Genomic DNA, 24,956 nt, shown 5'->3' on the forward strand with positions numbered 1-24,956 from the left:
TGATTCTTTTGAGTTGGCCTAGTGTCAGGCCTCTGAGCCTAAGCTAAGCCATCATATCACCTGTGACCTGCATGTATACATCCAGATGGCCTGAAGCAACTGAAGATCCACAAAAGAAGTGAAAATAGCCTTAACTGATGACATTCCAGCATTGTGATTTGTTTCTGCCCCACCCTAACTGATCAATGTACTTTGTAATCTTCCCCGCCCTTAAGAAGGTTCTTTGTCATTCTCCCCACCCTTGAGAATGTACTTTGTGAGATCCACTCCCTGCCAGCAAAACATTGCTCCTAACTCCATTGCCTATCCCAAAACCTATAAGAACTAATGATAATCCCACCACCCTTTGCTGACTCTCTTTTCAGACTCGGCCCGCCTGCACCCAGGTGAAATAAACAGCCTTGTTGCTCACACAAAGCCTGTTTGGTGATCTCTTCACACGGACGCACATGACCCTAGCTAATGAAAGAATGGACCTCAGCATCTTGAAGAGGGGACAAGCTTTCCTCAACTCCCACTGTTTCGTATACCCACTGAATTAAAACAAACTGAAAAATGAATAATACCTTTCCATGCTTTATATCTGTAATATCTATAAACAACACCCAGGAAGAATCAATGTTTCCTCTAAGATACAGAGGAGAAGCTACAACACTGATCATGAGAGAAATGCAAATGAAACCACAGTGAGATTCCATCTCCCACCAGTTAGAATGGCTATTATTAAAAAGTCAAAAAATAACAGATGCTGTTGAGGTTGTGGAGAAAAAGGAACGCTTATACACTGTTGATGGGAGTGTAAATTAGTTAAACCATTGCGGAAGACAGTAGGCCAATTCCTCAAAGACGTAAAGATAGGAATACCATTTGACCCAGCAATCCCACTACTGGGTATATACCCAAAGAAATATAAATCATTCTGTTATAAAGATACATGCACGTATATGTTCACTGCAGCACTATTCACAATAGCAAAGATATGGAATCAAACTGAAGGCCCATCAATGATAGAGTGGATAAAGAAAACATAGTACATATACACCATGGAATACTATGCAGCCATAAAGAACAAGATCATGTCCTTCGAGGGACATGGATAGAGCTGAAGGCCATTATCCATAGCAAACTAACGCAGGAACAGAAAACCAAATACCACATGTTCTCACTTGTAAGTGGGAGCTAAATGATGAGAACACATGGACACATAGAGGGTAACAGTACACACACTGGGGCCTATCAGGGTGGGAGGAGGAGAAGACTCAGGAAAAATAACTGATGAGTACTAGTCTTAAAACCTGGGTGCTATGAACTTAAAAAACAAAAAACAGAAGTTAACTTATTTAGAAGGAGGTTTCTGTAGTCAAACAATACTGTAATAATAGAGAGTGGAGATGGTTACTTTCATTGTGGCTAGTGTTGAGGGACACCTAAGTGGTCAGTTAGGAATTAAGACCTGGAGATACCTCTAGTATAAGTTATTTAATGCCATATGTGTTATTCCAATGCCATTTTCATAATTACTACACACAAAACTCTTAATTTTGACCAGTACCTGCCTTATCTTACAAAAAATCTGTAAAGCCTTCTCTAACTACCTTTCTCCCCACACTAGTAAATTCTGCTACTCTGTCCCCACTGCTACATATCAAAGTGACTTCGGGGGGCAGAAGTGAAGCGTCATCACTTCATAGAGCTGTAAGGTCATTGGGTAACATATTGAACCTCTTAGAACCTAAGTATTCTTATCTGTATTATGGAAATGAGGACTAAATGAATCCATACGCAAAGCTTCCCTTACAATTATTACAGTACTTGGCCTACAGTAAGTGCAGACAGTCCATGACTTACGATGGTCTGACTTAAAGATTTTTCAACTTTAGAGAGTGTGAAAGCAATATACGTACAGTAGGAACCGAACTTTGAGTCCCCATACAACCATTCTGTTTCTCACTTTTAGTATTCAACACATCACATGAGATACTCTACACTTTATTATAAAATGGGTTTGGTGTTAGATCACTTTGTCCAACTGCATTTTTTTTTTTTTGCATTTTTGTACTTTTTGCATTTTTATTATAATAAAATTACAGCCTCCTCCTTGGCTTACTCTTTACTCCTTGATCTGCTGCTTTTAGAATTCTCAACCACTGACCAACCATCTGTCTGTCTGTCTATATATACAAGATTTTGTCCATGTCTTCCTGTAAAACAAACACTCTGAGAAAGAGTACTTTGTGTCCTTTACTTTTGTGTCCCTGGCACCAAAATAATGCCTGGCACATCGTTGGTACTCAAGTATTTGCTAAATGAATGAATCCCTCTGGTCTGTACATGGTCACCTACCAACTTAAGAATAATCATATGGTTTGGCTGTGCCCACCCAAATCTCATCTTGAATTGTAGCTCCCATAATTCCCACGTGTCATAGGAGGGACCTGCTGGGAGGTAACTGAATCATGGGAGCAGGTCTTTCCCATGCAGTTCTCCTAATAGTGAATGAGTCTCATGAGATCTAATGGTTTCATAAAGTGAAGTTCCCCTGCACACGCTCTCTTTTGCCTGCTGCCATGTAAGACGTCGCTTTGCTCCTTCTCCACCGTCTACCATGATTGTGAGGCCTCCTTAGCCATGTGGAATTGTGATTCTGTTAAACCTCCTTCCTGTATAAATTACCCAGTCTCGGGTATGTCTTTATTAGCAGTAATTCTTGTGAGCATCAGATGATGTGTGGAAAGAGTTTTAAGTGTGACAGATAAGGACATAAAAAAGGAAATTGCTATAAGCAAAACACATGATCACATTTTTTTTTCCTGTGAACAGACTAATACAAATAAGCTCCAAACTTTTCACATCTTACCCCTGCCTATCTCCCTGGTGTCATCTCGCATCTCCCTCTTTTTAAAACCATATATTTTAGCTGAAATGAAGCACCTACGTTTTTTAGAAGACTGTAGTGGCTTTCACTGTCTCAAATCACTGTCACCCGTCTGCACACCTTTCCCTTTTTCTTGGCTAAATCCTGTCATCTTTAAGTCTCAGCTGAGGATCAGCTCCCTGGAAAAGCCTTTCCCTGTGCCTCCTGCAGCATCAGCTCTTTGGCAGCCAGTTCATGGCTGGACCACTTTGCTCATTACCCTCTATTCGATGGGCTCTTCAATGATTCGCCTTATGGCTACACCCAGCTCCTTGAGGGAAGGGGCTTCATCAGTTCATTTTTTTATTTGTGGGCTTTCGCGTGATATTTGGCATCTAGTGTATGCTCTATGAAATACATAGACTGGAAGATTCATTTAAAAACAATGTATAATCAGTAGTTGCAAAAAAATCTTGGCAATCTAAGGAAATCTGTTAAGTAATTGATTCCACTAATGAGTCTAAAAAATTACCTGACTTGGTTAATTCAGTTTAATCTATGAAATGAGCATTTTAATAATAATTCTTGGCCAGGTACAGTGGCTCATACCTGTAGTCCTGGCACTTTAGGAGGCCAAGGCAGGGGGACTGCCTGAGCCTGGGAATTTGAGACCAGCCTGGGCAACACAGTCAGACTCCATCTCTTTAAAAAATTAGCCCGATGTAGTGGCATGTGCCTGTAGCCCCAGATACTCAGGAGGCTGAGGTGGGGGGTTTGATTGGGCCTATGAGGTCAAGGCGCAGTGAGCCCTGATCCACACTACTGTACTGCAGCCTGGGTAACAGAGTGAGACCCTCTCTCAAAAAAGCAAAATAAAAAGTAATTCTTGTGAGCATCAAATGATGTGTGGAAAGAGTTTTAAGTGTGACAGATGATAAGGACATAAAAAGGAATTGCTGTAAGCAAAACACATGATTACATTTTTTCCTCAAATATATTTCTAAACCTGTTACTGAAGTTTTGCCAATGAAGGGTTGTTAGGTGAGAAACAAAACTGAGTTCTATAATGTATCATGCTCGTTGCTAACAGATAAAGCTTATTATTTATAACAGTTTTTCTATTATTTATATAATCATACTTCAGAGTAAATGAAGAACTTCTATGTTAGAAACCAGCCTCTCAGAGGATTTGTATATCTAACCTATAAACAGAGAAAAATTAAGCTCAAAGATCTGACACAACTCTCAGAAAGTTTACTTTATAAAAACAGAAACCCAACAATCCAATAAGCAACTTGTGTAACAGTGATTAACCTAAAACTCCAAGCACATACCAAAAAGATTAAATAGCAGCAGAAGGGTTTCAATTTGATCAATTCAGTACATGTTAATAAGCAGTATCCACATACCACCCTGTAAACACAATAACTCCCTACACTGTTTTTACAAATAAAACATATCGATATCTATCAATAAATATTTATTTATCAATAAATAAAAATTGATTTCATCCTTTACCGATTTCCAAACACACAAATTATACTCTCCGAGTATGATTTCATTATTGATATACATCAGGAATTAAGGAATATTTAGCATAATAATGGCTATCATTTATTGAGCACGTATCATGTTTAATCCTTGCAATAATTCTAGGAGGTAGTTATTTCTTTTTTTAAGATGAGGAAATGGAAACTTCAAAAGGTTAATAAACTTGCTCATGGTAACACTGATGCAAAGCCAGGAGATCTTAGAGTCTGCAGACACGAAAGCTCACATTAGTGAAAACAAACCACAACCAAAACATTAATGCTGACAGCCTGTGGAATTCTTAACTTCAAACTATCATAACAAATCCTTCCACACCATGAAATCAGTAAGACCATAGCAACAGCTACTGGCAGCACACGCCTGTTTTTCCTATACTCTGTGACACATAGAATTATCATCTTGTTAGATCTTCTCATCATCAACATCAGGAGAGGAGAGTTTAAAAAGCGTAAGCTCATTGCACAGACTTACCTAAGCTTGACCTTGTGTTGGATCTTTCTATTATTGCGTGCTTACTGGGATTGTTTAATACTGAGCGTTTGGCAAGCGAGATGTCAGCGGTGACCCTTGTGATGGATATCCTGTTGGAGAAAAAAGTCACAGAAGACCCTAAGGTTATTGGTCTAATCAAAGGGCATAGAAGTATATGCCCCCAATTCATCTAAGTTTGAAATATATATAGCGACCATATTTTCAAACCATATGTGTTAGGATACTTACTCATTTTTTTTTCTTTTGACTTATTCATTTCTGTTTATCTTACACCTGCCTTACTTTGTTTTTTGTTTGTTTGTTTTGAGACAGAGTCTCGCCCAGGCTGCCCAGGCTGCAATGCAGTGGCGTGTTCTTGGCTGACTGCAATCTCCACCTCCCAGGTCCAGGTGATTCTCCTGCCTCAGCCTCTGGAGTAGCTGGGATTACAGATGCGTGCCACCACACCTGGCTAATTTTTGTATTTTTAGTAGAGAGGGGGTTTCACTATGTTGGCCAGGCTGGTCTCGAACTCCTGGCCTCAAGTCATCCGCCTACCTCAGCCTTCCAACGTGCTGGGATTACAGATGTTAGCCACCACACCTGGGCCTGTCCTGCACCTGCTTTACATTGCATTTATTGGTTGCTTACAAGTGTCAGATAAGTACTAAACACTTTATTTGAATTATTAAATCATCCAAAAAGCTCTAGGAGAAACATCTATTATTATCTCACTGTTGCTGATGAAGAATGAGAACCACAGAGAGATTATTTATCCAAGGGTATGTACTTACTAAGTGGGAGAACTGGGATTTGAACCCAGACTCCTGACCCTATATTCCTAGCCTCTGTGCCATAGTTCAGTGCTGTGATAGGCATGAAGAATAAATAAGAACCGGTCTTCCCTCAGAGAGCTAATGGTCTAGTGGCAGAGATAAATAATAAAGGAAAATAATTAAAGATGATGATTGTTGTGGAAAGAACATACAGGGTATTATGAAAGACAATAATGAATTGGGAGTATCATTTTAGATAAGGTAGAAATGAGAGCAACAAAATTTGGGAGCTGGAAATAGCAAATGACTTAGACTGGAGAAAGCTGAATATTCAAGTCAGCAGTAGGAAAAAGCTGTGAAGCAAAATTGAAGGCTCACAATATTTCTAAAGAAGGTAGCAAATGAAGGTGGGGCGAAAAGGAAAGGTTTGGTTTAAAAGTCTGTTTCAGTTACAGCCCTCCACCGCCCCTTCACAATACTAAATAGCCAGGTGACAGTTCTTTTCCTGTGTGGTACAAGACCCCAGATTTGTTACCTTGCAGGCAATACAAGAGGGCCTCTGACCAGGAGACCCTAGACAGAACAGGAGCAGGGAATATTGGATGGAAAAGAAAGGATTCTGAATGTTGAGTCTTCAGCCTTTTTCCTCATTGCACAATTTTGGTAACCAGGCTTATATTTATATCCCCAGGGGTCAGAATGGATGATTCTTCTCTGGGGAATCTGACTGCCAAAGAGTAAAGACCCAAAGATAATGATATTGGAGGTTTCCTATGTAAATTGTCTAGCAAGATTGCCATACACAGAAACACAAAGTTGACAAGCTCCACCTATGAGCACAGAACTTCTGATTAATTATTTTATGCTTTATTTTAAAATTCGAGCGCAGGACTTTTGTCAGGCATCTTCAGAAGACCTCTAACATGAGAGACCAAAACAAACAGAAAAATCAACTATGACAATTATTCATAGTTAAAAGCTAAGAGATGGTTTTATCTATGAAACTAGAACAAATTTATATTTAAAGACTTAGAATAAGAGCTTTTGGAAATAACGTGATAATAGAAATAGAAAAAAATCAAAAGAAGGGTTAAAAGAAAAGTAACATCTCCAAAGGGTAAAACAAAAGAGTTGGAAGACCGGAGAAGAAAGGTAAGAAAAGTAGAGATCACCCAAGAGGTTCAAATTCCAAATTACAGTAGTTCAGAAAAAGATAATAAAGAAGACAGAGGAAAGAAAATAAAGAATTAATTCCAGAATTAAGGGTCTGATTTTCCGAATTGAAAGAGTCCGGCACACGGGTTGAAAGATCCACACCAAGACGTATTTTTATAAATTTCATAACACTGGGGACAAAGAGAAACCCATAAGGTTTCAGAGGAAAAAGACAGGTCCCAAAGGGTCAAGCACTAGAATGCTTTGTACTTCTCAAAGCAACAATGGAGGCCAGAAGATAATGGAGAAAAAAGGCTTCAACATTTGAAAGGAAAACTATTTCAATCAGAATACCATAAGCATTTAAACTAGCAATTAAACAGAAAGGTTTGTAAACATTCAGGCTATTGAAAAAAACATGTATGTACTCTTCCTAGGGAAATTACTGGAGAAGGTTTTTGACTCAAATGACAGGAAAGCTTGAAAGAAATCAAGGGATCTGGGAAAGAGGAGCTTCGACCCAAAAGAAAGGTGAAAGGAATCCCCAAGGACATAACACAGAATGTTCCAGAATGACACCCAGCACAGAGAGAAACAGTCTAGACTGCAGCAGGCTAGAATGTCCCAGAGAGATTCAAATAGACAAACTGTAATTTTGGCTGGCTCCATATTTAATATTTATTGTAATTATGTAAATAATAGTCAAATGAACTATGTCATATAATGTGTGTGTGTGTGTGTGTGTTTAGACAGCATCTCACTGTCACCCAGGCTGGAGTACAAGGGTGTGATCATAGCTCACTGTAGCCTCAACCTCCCAGGCTCAAGTGATCCCCCGGCTCAGCCTCCCAAGTAGCTGGGACTACTGGTGCATGCCACCACACCTAATTTTTTTTTTTTTTTTTTTTTTTTTTTTTAGTAGAAACAGGGTCTCATTATGTTGCCCAGGCTGGTCTCAAACTTCTGAGCTCAAGCAGTCCTCCTCCCATGGCCTCCTAAAGTGCTGGGATTACAGGTGTGAACCACTGCACCCAGCCTAATGTACTTTTTCTTGTGTATTTTCCTCGTGGTTTCCATGAGATAAACAACTTTTTACATTTGCTTAAATTTTTTTTTTTTTTTTTTTTTTTTTTTTTTTTTTTTAAAGACAGAGTCTCGCTCTGTCACCCAGGCTAGAGTACAGTGGCACAACCTTGGCTCAGTGCAACCTCCGCCTCCTGGGTTCAGGCGATTCTCCTGCCTCAGCCTCCTGAGTAGCTGGGATTATAGGTGCCCACCACTGCACCCAGCTAATTTTTGTACTTTTAGTAGAGACAGGTTTCACCATGTTGGCCAGGCTGGTCTCAAACTCCTGGCCTCAAGTGATCTGCCTGCCTCAGCCTCCCAAAGTGCTGGGATTACAGGTGAGAGCCATTGCGCCCAGCCCTGGGATTATTGATTTCTAGTAAGATTGTACTGCAGAAGATTCTGGCAATGGTATATTTATCCCTATAGCAATTCAGTATGCATTCCAAACACTTCAGGGCTGATTGCTGATGTTTTGAAAGTCACTGAATTAAAAAAAAAAAAAAAAAAAAAAAAAGAAACTTGACTTTATCCCAGGTAGCTTTCCTTCTTGTTCTCAATTTCCTTGTTAATTTACCTGTCACCATCCTACAAGGTGAATCTGAAGATTGCTTTGTTTACATGACACAGTTGGTTACTGTGAATCGAGTTTTAAATGGGCTACTTTATTACACACAACAGAAGGAGGAGAAGGATTTATTTCTTCTTTGATCTGACACACTGACACTACTTAACCAGAATGTGATTCTCACAAGCCCCCAGGGCTTCTGCAAATGAATATAAGTGGGTTTCAGAAAAGAAAAGGAATTCTTGACTACCTAGAACCTTTTGCATAACTAACATTTCCTTTCATATTTTCTCCTCTTGGGCTTAAACTTTAAAAAAAATAAAATAAATTTAGCTTATTTAATAGATGATTAAGGAATAATTCATTTTTCTCTTTTAGAATGTCATGTGTGCATACACACCTGATGCTTTTGATGAATTTTCATCCTCTACTGCTGTCTTGCCTTGCTAAAAGCAAAGACAGTCAATAATTCAGTTACTCTAGATGTCTTGCCATGGGTAAAAATGTTAAATTTGTACGTGGCTTTTCAAGTCTGCCTTACCGACTCGTTTCTTCCTCTGAGGACTGTTAACTGGGGACAACAGGGCTAGAATATTGAACCCCAATCTCTATAAGTCAAGATGAGCCAAGACAGGTCTATTAAACCATGCGGAAATTACTTCTGGCTAGAAAAAAAACAGATACTTTAAGATATTTTGTTCATCTGTTTCTTAAATAAAACCAATCTGGGTGGTTGATACACTTGAACATGGGTCCAAAATCCACCCTCTCTGGCTGGAATGTGTCTTCCAAGTTCAAAACTTACTCAGGTTTAAGTACAAGTTGTAATCCAGGAAATTCCATCCCATTTCCCCATCTTTGGCATTTAGGAAAGGGCAGTGGGTTGACTCAGGCATGGAAAACACAATGCCTTTGTTAGCAGAATTTTTTTAGTGTTCAGGCTCATTTGACAATTCCAAATTGTGATAAATGACAGAGCCAAGGATAAACAAACAAAAGCTAAATGGAGCGGATTAGAGGTACGCCTTTTATACTTGGCCAGTGTCTGGTAGCCTTGGTCCAAGCTAAAGGTTCTATGTTCCTGGCACAAACTGAAAAAATATTTCTTAAAGATATGGAAAATTTAAAAATCTAATTAGGAATATTTGGTTATGAAGTCCTTGATTATAAAGCCTTTTCATACCTTGAAACTTATAATAGTTTTTGTTTTCCTCATTCTCTCCTTTCAGTTATTTGCCTGATCACTTTTTTTGTTGTTGTTTTGTTTTGTTTTTGGTTTTTGAGACAGAGTCTCACTCCGTTGCCCAGGCTAGAGTGCAGTGGCATGATCTCGGCTCACTGCAACGTCCGCCTCCCGGGTTCAAGCAATTCTCCTGCCTCAGCCTCCCAAGTAGCTGGGACTACAGGCACCCGCCAATGCGCCCAGCTAATTTTTGTATTTTTAGTAGAGACAGGGTTTCACCATGTTGGCCAAGCTGGTCTCGAACACCTGACCTCGTGATCCACCCACCTCCCAAAGTGCTGGGATTACAGGCATGAGCCACTGTGCCCAGCCTGCTTGGTCACTTACTAACAATACTTGTCCTCCTACAAGTTTCCCTCCTGCCCTTGCATCCCCTGCCAAAAGTCAATATAAATTAGAAATGGTTGTAGTAGTAGGTGTGGTCTAGAAAGAAAGTACTATACTAAGAAATGTAAAATAATCCTGAAACCAACAAATACTAGCTACTGCAGCAGTCCCCAACCATTTTGGCACCAGGGGCCAGTTTCATGAAAGAATTTTTCCATGGACCGGTTCAGTCGGAGTGGGGAGATGGTTTTGGGATGATTCAAGCACATTACATTTATTGTGTACTTTCTTTCTATTATTATTACATCAGAATAGATAATGAAATGATTCTACAACTCACCCTAATGTAGAATCAGTGGGAGCCTGAGCTTGTTTTCCTGCAACTAGATGGTCCCTTCTGAGGTTGATGGGAGACCGTGAAAGAACACCAGACATTAGACTCTGCTAAGGAGCGTGTAACCTAGATCCTTCGCATGCACAGTTCACAGTACAGTTTGTGCTCCTATGAGAATCTGATGCCGCTGATGATCTGACAAGAGGCTGAGCTCAGGCAGTAATGTGTGAGTGATGAGGAGTGGCTGTAAATACAGATGAAGCTTTGCTCACTCCCCTGCCACTCACCCCCTGCAGTGTGGCCCCTAACAGGCCATGGACCAGTACTGATCCGTGACCCAGGGGTTGGGGAGTCCTGATCTATTGTAGTTGCATTGTTAGGATGGGAGGAGGAAAGGAATGTGGAGAAGAGAAGCACTGCATTTATCTGGTTAAAAATACAGAAATATACACTAGCCTGTGTGTTCCAGGTCCCCTGTAATAAGCTACTCTTAAACTTTGAGGTTTCCATTTTGGACTCTAGTCATGTCTTTGATGCTTCAGGAGCTGGCTTAACATTCAATGATGGCACCCATCAATTATTTGATTCAAGACTGACTTTCAATAGACTTTAAGCTTGACAAAGCCAAGGCCCTTGTCTATTTTTGCTCCTTACAATGCCTGGCACACAGAATATACTCAATAAATATTTACTGAGGCAAGTTGAATAGTGACGGGGGAAGAGGAGGAGAGAGAAAGGATTAAGTCCAAGCCCATTGGCGTGACACACTAGATATAACCCTTGGGTTTGTTAACGGTCACATCTTGCCCAGGTCCTTAAGATCTGGGTGTGAGTTGCCTTACACATAATGCTGTGTCATACCTCAAAACCTTCACACACTATATACCATCTGCTGAACATACCCTTCTCTCCCCTGTAATCCATTTGGTCAAATCTTAGGCACCATTTAAAAACTCTTCCAGGATGTGGATGTCCTTAAGTTGGTGTTAATTACACCTCCCTTTATGCTACCTGTACCTTATGCATGCATATACCAGGTTGCCCTTTTACTTATATTCAGTGTTACTGCTACAGGTTTCAATTTATGGTTTCTATGAGAGCTCTTCATAGGGAGAGACTGGCTTCACCATCTCTGCATTTCTCTAGCAGAGAGTATGCAGCAGACATTCATTCAAAATTCATCTGGCCACTGCTCATGTTGAGTACTGCTCCAGGCACTGAGAACACAACAGTTCACAAAACATTCTCAAACCCTGCCCTCATAGAGTTTATCGTCTAGTTATGGGAGAATGACAATAAACAAAAATAGTACTGGAAATACATAAAAGAGCACTAGAAAACAAAGTCAGGGAAAGGAGAGACACAGAATGAATGTGTGCATGTGTGCATACGTGTATGCACTTATACCAAGAAGAATATCTGAGGGAAAAGTGTTCCTGCAAAAGGAACCGCAAAGTGCCAAGGCCCTGAGGTGATTGTGTAATCTGTCTGGAACACTCATAGAACAGCAACAGAGTAAGTACGGCAGGGTGAGAATGAGCGAGGGAAGAGCAGCAAGAGAAAGTCTAGGTACGGTTGTGTGCAAGAATAGACCATAGGAGGTCAGATAGGCCACTGTAGGACTTTGGTTTCTACTCAGATAAAAAGAAGTCGTTGGATGGTTTTGAGTAAAGGAGTGGTGAGCACTAGCTCACATCTTAACAGGGTCATGCAGCAGCTGACCTGAGCACAGTCTTTAAGGAAACAACCACAGAAGCAAGGAGATGAGGCGGGAGGCTGTTGCAACGATCCAGGGAAGAGATGAAGATGTCTCAGACCAAAATAGTGGCAGAGGATGTGTGAGAAGGGCTTCGATTCTGAATATATTTTGAAGATACAGACAACACCATTTGCATGTGAAATATAACAGAAAGAATAGTCAAGGATAATGATCTGGGCTGAAGGGTGTCGGGACTGAAAGATAAGCCATTAATTGAGATAGGGAAGACCATAGGAGGAGTAGGTTTTGGGGAAGGTTACGTTTGAAAAGTCCATTAGACATCTTAGTAGTGATAATGAATAGGCAATTGTATACATGGGTCTAGAATTTAGAGGAAAGACTGGCAAAGGAATGGAATTTAAAAATCTGATGCTGAATGAAATCACTAAAGGAATGTAGATAAAAGACATCAAAGAATTTAGCCCTGGGCTGTCCAAGATTTCCAGTTGATGAGGAAGTACCAGCAAAGCAGAGAAAGGAGTAGTCAGTGTGACAGAAGGAAAACCAGAAAAGTGTGGTTCCAGAAACCAAACAAAGTATTTCAAAGAGGTGGAATAATCCACCATGTCAACTATTGTTCATGGTCAAGTAAGATTCTGGCTGAAAATTTATCCCTGGATTTAGCAATGTGAAGGTCATGGGTGATCTTGACTAGTTTAGCTGAGTGGTGTGGGTGAAAACATAACTGGGGTAGGCTGAAGAAAGTGGAAGGAAAGCCAGTACACTCAATTCTTTCAAGGAATCTTCCTGTAAAGAAAAGAAAAAAAAAATGACACACCTAGAGCAATATGAGGTCGAATGTGAGAGGAAGTAACATTTTTACATGGTGATGGAGTTTCCATTAGAACAGGAAATACTGATGAGAAGAGACCAAAGGATGATTACGGCTGTGTATGGATACTTCTAGCAGAGAGGGGATGGGGAATGAGATCCAGTACCCACATGGTGGGTTGGCCCTTGCTGGGAACATAGTCATTGGAGATAAAGCAGAGCACCCAGGCAAACATGCAACTCCACAGGCAGAGTTGTGGAAATGCCTGGATGTTCTCCTCTATTTGCCTTTATTTTCTCAATGACACAGGGAGGCAAGTTCACTGGGGGATCGTGAGATGAGAAGGGGTTAGCAGAGCTTTAAGGAGGGGGAGATGACACAGAAGTCTTTTAGAAGAGTGGAAAATTGAATGGAAAAGGGATATTTAGTGCAATCCCTGGGCAGCAATAGAGGGCCAGTTGACCATGCATTGAGGATGAGACCGGCCAGTGGTGTCCTGCCCAAGGTCTGCTTATGGATGCAGGTACAGGAACTAGACATCAAGGGTTAAGGATGTACAAAGCAAATATGATAAATATTGATTGAATCAGATTAAATTGAGTGAAACTTATTTCCTGTCATTGTATAGACATCAGAGGGCTGTTTTCTCTTGGAATCACATGCCTGTCCCACCAGGGTTTTGCTATCTTTAAGACAAAATCCACAAAACCCAGTATGCTGAAATACTCACCGCCCTTCAAATCTGTGTTTTAAAAAATCAAACAGCGCTTTTTGCATCATATCTGTGACCTGCAATTGAGCAAGGAATAAATTAAGATACGACCAAAAAAAATTACTAATGATGATAAAATAATTTTACTTCTCTCAGGAACACTTGAAAACCTGAGCTTTGCATTTGGAAAGAGTGGCAATATGAGGTTGCCACATTTTTCTGCTTCTGAGTTCTGATGCAATGACAATTAAACTGAACTTATCATGATATTTTAGGGACAAGACTGCAAGTGGTTTCAATCGGTCTCCATTTGACACTATTTTCTGGACTGAGTACATTGCAGCTAGCAGAAATCTTCAAAGCAACAGCCAGGTAAACAAAACAGAAAAAGGACGAAGCAGTGTATTCCACAGCTTGCAGAACAACATGCTTTGCTGCTATGAGCTCTCTAAGCTCTAAAGTTGGCTCCTTAAGCTTTAAAATTCAGAGAGAGGGTCAGGAGTAGGAGGCAGCATCACAAAGAAGTTAAGCATGCAAAAGTCAAGCTTATGTTGAAGGCTGCTACCCACCTCATAGCCCTTCAGAGAAGGGCCTACTAGGACCACTGGTCGCATGGAAGGTACCACATCATATGGAGGAGTGTGCTCTGTCTGCAGAGAGAGGAGAGGCTTTAAGACGTTTCACAGGCAGGTGGAACATAAATATTTTATGTATAAGGTACTCTTTCTGAACTCTGTAATATGAGGCACTGGCTTTCCAGACATTTTTTTTCCCCCCACTTGTCTCTTTTCTACATACACCCAATCAAAGATTGGTGGGTTCATTTTCCTAAAGTTTCAAGTTAATGTTGTCTACAGTTTTCTTGCTCATCTCAAGAAATGCTACAGACCTATTCGTTCCTAAAGCAAGAGATGCTGCTTTTGAACAAAAACTAGTTGATAGAACAAAGAGAAACATGCCTCATGCAAGATAGGTGCTTTAGGCTTGACTAGAAGTTAATATTGCTTTTTGGCTGCATTTGAATTTTCTAAAGAGTTGTAGTGATTAGACCTAATATGGTTAATTACAGAGGAAAGAAAGATTTCATTACCTTTGCATCTTACATGTTTGTCTTACCTGTGTAAAACCTAATTTCAAAATATTGTAACTCTCACTACCAATACTTTTTACCTACTCTCAAAATATTGTAACTCTCACTACTGTCAAAATTCTATTTTATTGCGAGAGTGTAAATGAGCATGCATGCTTATTCTAGTAAACAGTAATCATGATCCCTGCTCACAGCTTAGAGATCAATGCTTTTGGATTTTTTGGTTTCTATACCTTGGTACTTCAAAGGTAAGGTTTATGTGTCTTCGAGGGTAGGTGATTAATGTATAATAATATATTCAACCATGCTATAGTGGTCTCAAAAGGTTCATTATCAATGTGCGTATCTAATATGATTCTCAAAAGTAGTGTTTCTGTTAGATAACAGATCATGTCTTTCTGCAGTAATTTCTTTTTAATAAGAGGGGAGGAGCTAAATTTTGTAGCAATTTCTAAAACTATCAACACTTTTCAGGTTAATTGCTTCAAATAAAATGGTTAAATAACATCTTTCAAAAATTAAGTAACAGCTAATTGGTTTATATTAAAATTAACTCTTTTGATAGCATAAAATATTAAATTGACCCAAAGATGACTTTTTTAAAAAGAATGCAGAAGAGCAATATGCCCTTAGACACAGGGATAAGCAAATCATTGCTATATGAATCTTCCTGGCTAAGGAGTGTCAAAAAATATAACTTGAGAATGACACACACCAACAGAAAAATGTTCTGTAAACGATTTTAAGAAATCAATACACTGATGTGCAGATATGAATGTCATTTTTCCATCTGCCCATCACTCAAGAACATTTTATTGTTGCTTAAAATTGCCCATTACAAACTTTTCTGGCTTCATTTGAATTCACATTGCCTCAGGGGGGAATTAAAAAGCATTTCAAATTCAAAAGCTTCCATCTGAGATATCACCCGTAGTCATAGACGATATAATCAGAGGGGAAAAAAATATTACCATGACTATGCTGTCAAATTTCACTGCCTAAAATTTCATCTAGCATTCAGAATTCATTTTAATTGACATAATCAAGGTAGAATACAGTTTTGAACAGAAAAAAAAAAACAAGACGAACATAATATAGTGACAGCACACATATACCACACAAGCATCACTCTAAAAGCAACCTAAAACACAGAAAACAATCTTCTCATTGAATCTTAGGCCATTGTTTTGCTTTTGAATTCTACATTGATTTTAACCACATTATTAATAACATAAGAAGAATGAATACCAGTGCCGAAGGCATCATAAGCATATTTCTTAAATTATTTCATGTCTACCACCTGGGATCATACTGAAAATGTTTAGAAGCCAAGTCCTTATAACTATGCGGTGTAAGAACACCTTTTCCACCGTTGAGATTAGGAATGTAAATTTCCTGCATTTTAGTAACAGCTACCAAGAAATTTTATCTCAAGACTTTAATTCTGAAGTGGCCCAGTGTTTGATAGGTCTTTGGTTCCTTCGATCTATAACTTCCAACTAGCAAAGGATCACCCATTGCTGGTAACCAATCAGCTTCTTAATCAATAGGGTAGCTACAGAAATTACCTTATTTGATGGAATATTGGTGCATTGTGCCCTATGAAGAATGACACCATCATTTTTATCTACTCTTTCCTGTTAACCCTATTTAGCTGACTTTTTGTGGGGGGAGGGGGAGACAGAGTTGTCTAGCTGTGTTGCCCAGGCTGGAGTGCAGTGGCATGATCTCGGCTCACTGTAATCTCCACCTTCCAGGTTCAAGCAATTCTTCTGCCTCATCCTCCCAAGTAGCTGGGATTACAGGTGCCCGCCACCATACCAGGCTAATTTTTTGTATTTTTAGCAGAGACGGGGTTTCACCGTGTTGGCCAGGCTGGTCTCAAACTCCTGACCCCAGGTGATTCACCTGCCTCAGTCACCCAAAGTGCTGAGATTACAGGTGTGAGCCATTGCGCCCTGCCTGCTCAAATTATTGAAAAAAATTGTGATAAACGTTTTTAAAGTTTTAGAATTTAAAGGTAAGCAAACTTCCAAAACCTATCTTGACAAACATGGTTTTAGTTCACATTCCTGCTCTGTCAAGTCCAGAATGTCTTAGCGATGCCAATTTTCTAAGCTTCTGAATGATGGACACTGTTAGTCACTTGGCTGCAAGCTTTAGCTATAACAAGAAGATCAGACCTGAGAGATGGGCCCACTGTTGTGGATGAACATCAAGCTGAGGCTTCTGTGTTAACGCAAATTTCCAAGTGTTGCAAATTTGGCCTGGAGTGCTGAAGTTTTCCCTTGTTAAAGTAGTCATAGCTGATTCAAAAAAGCCAACTTTACAGTTCACTATCTGACACCTCATTAATGACTTTAGAGTTCCTCCACAAACCAAAATACTTGTTTGCAGAGGAAAAGTGTTCATTATGTGGAGAGTTTGAGGGCAGAGGATAGACAGACTTGACATCACATCTGCGTGTGAGAATATATCCACGGTTTTTCCAGACTTGGCGACATTAGTATGACTCTAAAAGACAGCATGGTAGCTGTAGAAACTGATGGGTCAAAGAGGGAAATAAAAGGGAAATTTGGGGGGAGGGTAGTGGTCCTTAAAAAATAATGCTATGAAGCTACAAAATAGGTAAGAGGAAACAGGCTTTGTCTGAAGTAACGAGAGCTCAGAAATACCCTATAGTTTCCATGTAGGGGACAAGGAGCCTCACTGTGTAGCATCTTGGATGGCCAATGGCAAAGGCTCTACGCGTGACCACCGGCTGCACTGTCCAATGGGTGAGATGCTAAAATCTGACTGATGGAGAAGGCAAGAACATGGGGAGAATATTTATATATGACAATAGGAAAAACTCACAGTAAACCGCCAAAACAAGCCTGCAGTTTTCCACTGGTCTTGTTCATCTGCAGATTTTGCACCTAGTGGATTAGAAGTTTAAATACTGACTAAATTAAAACTTGAATACTTTTGTTTAGTACAAGCTATGTATCTGGATATCATAAGTCAGAGTTTAATAACTTCTTTAATATGTTTGATCATAAGTTAAATTTCTGGATAAAAGAAAGAGACAGACAGAATAAGCATGCACAATTTAGGTGCATTATGTGGAGCTGTCAGTGTTTGACATCCTTGAATGTTGAAACAAATTCCCTTGGTGGTAGATATTATTCCATCAAAAAGGATAAGTACTGTAATAGTGTTTTAACAGGTCACTCCCTGAATTTAGTTGGTTTGAAATGCATGAACTCAATTAGCTGTTGATAAGTTCTTTGCTTGGGACAGAAATGATTGTATTTAATACAACTGTGGGAATTAATGCTAATGATGCCAGTGGCAGGATAAACACAGCTTATGTCAATGTAAACTTACCGATTTCTGCTTCTGCTTAGCTACAGCAGCGTGGAAAAGAAACAAATAACAGAGCATGCACGTTATTGGCTTGTCAAAGGACGCAGACAGTCAACAGGACTAGAAATGTGACGCAGTGCAGTTGAGCAGGTGGACAATGGGAGCTTGGAAGTTAATGTTACCTTCTTAAAGAAGGGCATTCGTTTCTCTTTGGAGTGGGGTGACGTTACACTGTTTGCACTGGGTTTAGGGGAGCGGTGGTTTGCTGGAATATCATTTTCTTCTGCATCTAAGCCAGTAGCATCTATGTCTACAGCTATATACAGACAAACAGTTCAAAAATCAGGTGGACAGGAGAGGAAAAATAGGTTATAAAGAAAATAAAATGAAAGCAAATAAAACTAACCATAGTTAAAAAAAAAAAAAACTATCATGAATACTCAACACAGTACGCAAAGAAAATAAAATTTAAAGGTAAAGCACGTTAAGAATGCAAGGTAATCAAATCTAATGAAACTGAAAGATACCCTTATAACCTGTTTGCTTGAATGAATCAGTTTCATGCTAGATCTCTTGAATATTTTCAGAGAAACATTTTAAATCTGTAGTTTCAAATATAATGTTGATATTCTCTGTATCAACTATATAAAAGTGCAGTACAGGACATTTGACTTCAGATCTTACAATATCTTAAACCAGCTTTGAGATAACAAGTGACTAGTTTGAAAACCTTTATTATAGGTGAATGCAAAAGTAACTGCGGTTTTTGCATTGTTGGAATTTGCCATTTGATATTGGAATACATTCTTAAATAAATGTGGTTATGGTATACATAATTTTAATGGGCATTTCTCATGTTATGCATTTTTTGCTAATGACTTATTACTTGCTGTTAATGTGTATTTTAGACTATGGAAATGATGTCAGACAAAAAGCGAATTTGAGTGACTTTCTTATTTTAGTTCAAAATGGGTCGTAAAGCAGTGGAGACAGCTTGCAATATCAACAATGCATTTGGCCCAGGAGCTGCTAATGAACGTACAGTGCAGTGGTGGTTCAAGAAGCTTTGCAAAGAAGAAGAGAGCCTTGAAGATGAGGAGCAGAGTGGCTGACCATTGGAAGTTGACAACGACTACTCGAGAGCAATCATCAAAGCTGATTCTCTTACAACTGCACGAGAAGTTGCTGAAGAATTCAACATCGACCATTCTATGGTCATTCTGCATTTGAAGCAAATTAGAAAGGTGAAAAAACTCGATAAGTGGTGCCTCATGAGCTGAGCAAAAAAAAAATTGTTGTTTGGAAGAGTCATCTTCTCTTATTTTATGCAACAACAATGAACCGTTTCTCAATCAGATTGTGACAGGCGACGAAAATTGGATTTTATAAGACAACCAGTGACAACCAGCTCAGCTGTTGGACTGAGAAGCTCCAAAGCACTTCCCAAAGCCAAACTTGCACCAAAAAAAAGAAAGGTCATGGTCACTGTTTGGTGGTGTGCTGCCAGTCTGATCCACTCTAGCTTTCCGAATCCCAGCGAAAACATTACATCTGAGAAGTACGCTCAGCAGATGGATGAGATGCACCGAAAACTAGAATGCCTGTAGCCAGCATCGGTCAACAGAAAGGGCCCAATTCTTCTCCATGACAACTCCCAACTGCACGTTGCACAATCAGCTCTTCAAAAGTTGAATGAATTGGGCTACGAAGGTTTGCCTCATCCACCATATTCACCTGACCTCTCGCCAACTGACTGCCACTTCTTCAAGCATCTCGACAACTTTTTGCAGAGAAAATGCTTCCACAACCAGCAGGATGCAGAAAATGCTTTCGAGAGTTTACCAAATCCCAAAGCATGGATTTTTATGCTACAGGAATAAACAAACATATTTCTCATTGGCAAAAATGTGTTGATTGTAATGGTTCCTATTTTGATTAATAAAGATGTATTTGAGCCTAGTTATGATTCAAAATCCATGGTCCAAAACCGCAGTTACATTTGCACCAACAATACAATGTGCAAAAAAAGATTTTTCTTTTTGCAGATTTTGTGTAAAATTAAGGACAGTGTGAAAAGTTTCACTAAAATTGCAACAGACATTTGAGAGAAAGAGAGAATGGAAAATTCTTAATCCAGTCAATGCAAAGGAGTCATACACAAGGCCAGTGATTCAGGGAGGGCTCCAGGAAGGACAGGATTAAAACGATTTTAGGCTGATTAAGACTAATGGGAAAACACTGGGACCCAAGATATCTGAATGAAATCAGTCTAATAAAATGACACTGGAAGACTTCTGGTGACTTATGCAAAGCCACTGGGTTTAACAAAAGAGGCAGAGTGAAAGGGCACGAGGACCCAGGAGGATATGCCACTGGTTTCCTCATCTGTAAAATGAAGGGTTTAGCTTGTTGCTTGACATGCTTTTACTTTTCCCATTGTTCCACCTGAAAATACAGTACTTAAAAAGTGTTACAAGAAAAAAAGATGCATAATCTCACTTCAAATTTTACAAAATGCTTCCACGTGCAACCGTAATAGCTACAGAATTTTATCAACTGCAGAATCAGAGATGGAAATACTTTAAAGATCAACTTCAATGCTCTTATTTTTAAGATTAAAAAACTCAAAATTTAAGGGACTTGTTCTTGGCAAAAACTCGGCAGTCAGGATTCAGACCTACTCCTCCTGTGTGAGTCTATAACCCTCTGTATACCACACTGCCCACCAAAGTGAGCCTGTAACCGTCCCTATACCACACTGCCCATCCAGGCGAAGTCCCTTCTCAATCAGGGTGCCCTCTTTCAGTTCCCTTCACATCCTGAATGGGGTCATGTCCTTGGTGTCAGGATTCAGGATGACATCATAGAGCTGGGCTAGCTAGAAAATTATTCTATGATTAAGAATCAGTCAAGGAGAAGAAAAAAAATTTACTCACCCCAGGAAAGCATCACATTATACATGTTAGCTCTCTAACAAAAACCACGGTACATTTAGATTGAAGGAAGGAACAAATTACCACTTCGAAATAACAGACAGCTTGGTGTTACAATACAGCTACCATTCCCTGTGATACACAAGCTGAACTGCTCAAAACAGTTCTAACCTTTTCAAAGGATGGGAGATCATCTGACAGGCATCACATTATTTTTCGGTTTTGAAGTTGTTATGGATATTAAATACCAGCCGTTTGAAAACTAGGATCTCTTATTATTCCTTTTCATTTGATTAGGTAGGAAACCTGTGATGGAGTGAATACCTGCCACTGTTTGTACACTATTACAAATATCAGCTATTGCTTGCATAATGCAGGAGGTGTGATTTTCTATCAAAAGAAGGTAATAATGGCCCGAATTAATTCCAAATAGGTAGACTTAACATAGTAAGTAGTATGTTTTCTTCTTTGCCCCATCTATGCATACTGATGTGCTAAAAGGTTTAGCATGTGGTATGTAGGGAAAACATAAAATGTGCCTAGGGGTTTAACCAATGCTGACTTGTATACCATCCTATAGCTAATCCTTTGCTCATATAGGAAAGTTTCCTTATGGGGCTTATGGAATGGCATAAGCCAGGAAAGAGGCTCAGAAAAGTCTTCAGGAATGGTTTTCCTTGAATCTCAACTCAAGCAGCATGTTGTTAGCACTTTCCTGGATATGAAGGACAAGATCTGGGTCAGGATTTCATTATTCCTACAATACATGTTAACCAAAATCAAGAGTTTCCTTTCTGGTGGTAAATTCCCATATGTTTATCTTTCTCATCTTTTATTGGGCTTATAAAGACCACATTCAAGGGACAGTACCCTTTGAGGGCTTTTCTAAAATTGAAGATAACCAATTAGATGTCAGAATTTACAGGACCCTGGGATGGTCACATTCATGAGTTGGACTTTGTGATTTGCCCATTGAATCTAGCCTTCTGTGATCACCAGGTGTATTTTTGTTTTTTAAAGAAAGGGTGAGGCTGGGCGTGGTGGCTCATGCCTGTAATCCCAGCAGTTTGGGAGGCCAAGGTGGGCAGATCACCTGAGGTCGGGAGTTCGAGACCAGCCTGGCCAACATGGTAAAACCCTGTCTCTACTAACGATACAAAAATTAGCCAGGTGTGGTGGCCAGTGCCTGTAATCCCAGCTACTTTGGATGCTGAGGTGAGAGGATCACTTGAACCTGGGAGGTGGAGGTTGCAGTGAGCTGAGATTGTGCCACTGCACTCCAGCCTGGGTGACAGTGAGACTCCATCTCAAAAAAAGAAGAAGGTGGAAATGCATAAATCTTTGGCTGCAACATTGCCCAGGTGTTTGGCTTCCACACACATAGCCTGAGTCAGGTTTGAAATTTACCTGTATCTGGACATGAGGAAATCCAAATTGAGAACTTTCTATAATTTACTAGTTCTGACATTTGGTTAACTCAGGTCTAAAAACATCTTGAGTTCATTCTGAAATATGTAGAATTCTGAAACGTGGTCACTTTCAAAACATACTATAGAAACTTATCAAGACAGTTAAGAAGCATTTTCAAATCTGTTTGGCTACATGCATTGTATTAGACTCGGATGGTTCTCCTTTTTATAAGAGATGTTACCTTTTTTAAATTTCATACTTCTATTTCCATACTTTAACAAACATTAGTATTTACTTGGAAAGAACTGCTTTCATATATTTGAAAAGTCTCATTCCTCACTAGCATGCATATTATTATTATTAGTGATAGAAAGCCTTGGGAACATTCTATCTATCTATCATCCATCTATCTATCTATCTATCTATCTATCTATCTATCTATCTATCTATCTATCTATCTATCTATCTAAGACAGGGTCTCCCTCTGTTGCCCAGGCTGGAGTGCAGTGACATAATCATGGCTCACTGTAGCCTCAACCTCCTATACTCAAGTGAACCTCCTACCTCAGCCTCCCAAGGAGCCGGTACTACAGGCACACACCACCATACCCAGCTAATTTTTTTTTTTTTAAAGAAACTGGGCCTCACTGCATTGTCCAGGCTGGTCTTGAACTCCTGGGCTCAAGTGATCCTCCTGCCTCAGCCTCCCAAAGTGCTGGGATTACAGGCGTGAGCCATGGCACCCAGCACATTGTTTTGAAATTTAAGTTTTGGTCTTAAAGGCTTGGGTCAAGTTAAGCAGAGCTTGGGGTTGGGACGTATGTACGCATGTGTGTGTGGGTGCAATGTACGTGTTCTGCAACTGGCTATGACACCATTGCCCAGATGTCAAGTGGGAAATTTTCCAAGTTCTTGACAGCATCCAAACCTATATACTTTAGGTAGATACTTATATTCTTTGGTCTGGCAATGGGTGAGGGGAATAGTAGACAGGACCTCTAGAAACAAGATGAAAATGATCATTCCAGGCCCATCCACACTTGATAGCTGGAGCAGTTGTGCCTGGAGGTGGATTGGGAGAACTTCTCTTTAGAGCTCTCTGAAGGTTTCCTTTAAATCAGTTGAGCTATTGATATAAAAATTATCTCAGAGTCCTGATATGCTTATTATACATTTTGTAGTTGGTTATAGCTCCAATTGACTCAGTCACCAGAAAAGTCACTTGAAAGTTGGTGTATCTCTACAAAACCTTGGTGAACATTTAAATCACCTTTTTAAATATTGCACTCTTCATGGAACTTTACTTTTAGTAATGTCAAACATCTGCCTACAAAATGGAATGTTATTTTACAAGTATATGAACTTGTTCTTCAAAATGCATGCACCTCCTTTCATTATACAGACGGTCCTTGACATACAATGGTTCAACTTAAGATTGTGCAAGCTTATTACGAATTTTTCAGGACATAACTTCATCAGAAGTCAAGGAACGTCTGAACTTTAGGATGGTTCGACTTAGGACTTTTTACTGGGTCTGTCCACATGTTAAGTGCATTTTGAGTTACGATATTTTCCATGTATGAAGGGATTATTGAGGTGTATCTCTATCATAAGTGTAGGAGCATCTGTGTTGCCAAAACCACTGGAGGGCTACAATATGGCTGGAGGGAATGGAAGAATTTTTCTGATATATAGAAAGAAGTGAGGCTGACATTTGCGGGCAGAACTGCTGCTTTATTGCAAGGTGACATAGTCTTTTTCCATTTTAGGAGCCTAGTAGCAGTCCCTAGAAATCACCGAAATTGTCTTTGAGATATATAAGAAGAGTGTAAGGTTTATATAGGAATCCCTGCAACTTCACACATCTGAGAAGGAGCAGGATAGGCCTCCCTTCCTCTGTGGATTCAGGGGCTCCTTAATTATCAAGGGAAGGTATAAGCTTCACATAATACCTACAGGGGCTTTCATTTGCATTTCATGCATACTATTTTACTTAATTTTGAGCATCTTAGAATTGCTTGCTTCAAGTTATAAGTAGGTAGGTTTTGAATTAATTTGCTTCCTAAAGCAATTCATTTATTGTGCTCAGATTTTGCTCACTTAAAAAGTCCTATGTTACTGTGTAGAACTGGGAATTCCAAATAAACAGGAGACCAATGGTTTGAATTGCAAAGAAAGCCCATGATCAGTATCTTAGTTTGCTAAATGGCTGGGCATGCCTGTCATCCCAGCAGTTTAAGAGGTTGAAGAAGAGGATCCCTTGAACCCAGCAGTTTCAAGACCAGCCTGGGCAACATAATCAGACTCCTTCTCTTAAAAAAAAAAATCCTGTAGTTTTTGCTAAGAAGTCCTTGATTGGTCTCTAGAGGCCACCATCATTCAGGAATGAAGCTGATTATCAGTAACAGAGAAATCTTGTCCTTGAAGCCTTGATTTTTCCATAGTGCAACTCTCTGTTTTTTATCTCTTCCCATTTCCAGCTTTCTAGAAATCACACACCGTATCATTTTGCTGAAATGCCCTGGCAGCCAACCTTTACAATCTTACTCTGATTCCCAAGTACAATTCTCTTAGCAAACTGAGATACT

At 39.6% G+C, this 24,956-nt stretch overlaps 2 protein-coding genes across 22 annotated transcripts in view; one reads left to right on the top strand and one right to left on the bottom strand.

The window, feature by feature from the left end:
• Nucleotides 1-563, top strand: part of LOC105488236 (NOP2/Sun RNA methyltransferase 6) — a 123,686-nt gene extending 123,123 nt beyond the window's left edge. For all 8 annotated transcript variants that reach the window (XM_011752126.3, XM_071070420.1, XM_071070422.1 and 5 more), the window contains one exon: nucleotides 366-563. The gene's annotated coding sequence lies outside the window, so the exon portion shown is untranslated. The remainder of the gene's footprint in view (nucleotides 1-365) is intronic.
• The window catches only part of LOC105488234 (calcium voltage-gated channel auxiliary subunit beta 2), a 405,027-nt gene that overhangs the window by 10,801 nt on the left and 369,270 nt on the right, over nucleotides 1-24,956 (bottom strand). For 8 of the 14 annotated variants that reach the window (XM_011752110.3, XM_011752111.3, XM_011752116.3 and 5 more), the window contains 4 exons: nucleotides 18,208-18,341; nucleotides 14,157-14,237; nucleotides 13,606-13,664; nucleotides 4,877-4,986 (listed from right to left, as the gene is read on the bottom strand). In XM_011752110.3, the coding sequence (XP_011750412.2) occupies nucleotides 4,877-4,986; nucleotides 13,606-13,664; nucleotides 14,157-14,237; nucleotides 18,208-18,341 (384 nt within the window). Of the gene's footprint in view, nucleotides 1-4,876; nucleotides 4,987-13,605; nucleotides 13,665-14,156; nucleotides 14,238-17,533; nucleotides 17,596-18,046; nucleotides 18,067-18,207; nucleotides 18,342-24,956 lie in introns of all 14 variants that reach the window. The other 6 variants (XM_011752112.3, XM_011752118.3, XM_011752121.3 and 3 more) reach the window with 2 other exon arrangements.

The sequence above is a fragment of the Macaca nemestrina genome, chromosome 9 (genome assembly GCF_043159975.1).
Source record: "Macaca nemestrina isolate mMacNem1 chromosome 9, mMacNem.hap1, whole genome shotgun sequence".
Classification (NCBI taxonomy): Eukaryota; Metazoa; Chordata; class Mammalia; order Primates; family Cercopithecidae; genus Macaca; species Macaca nemestrina.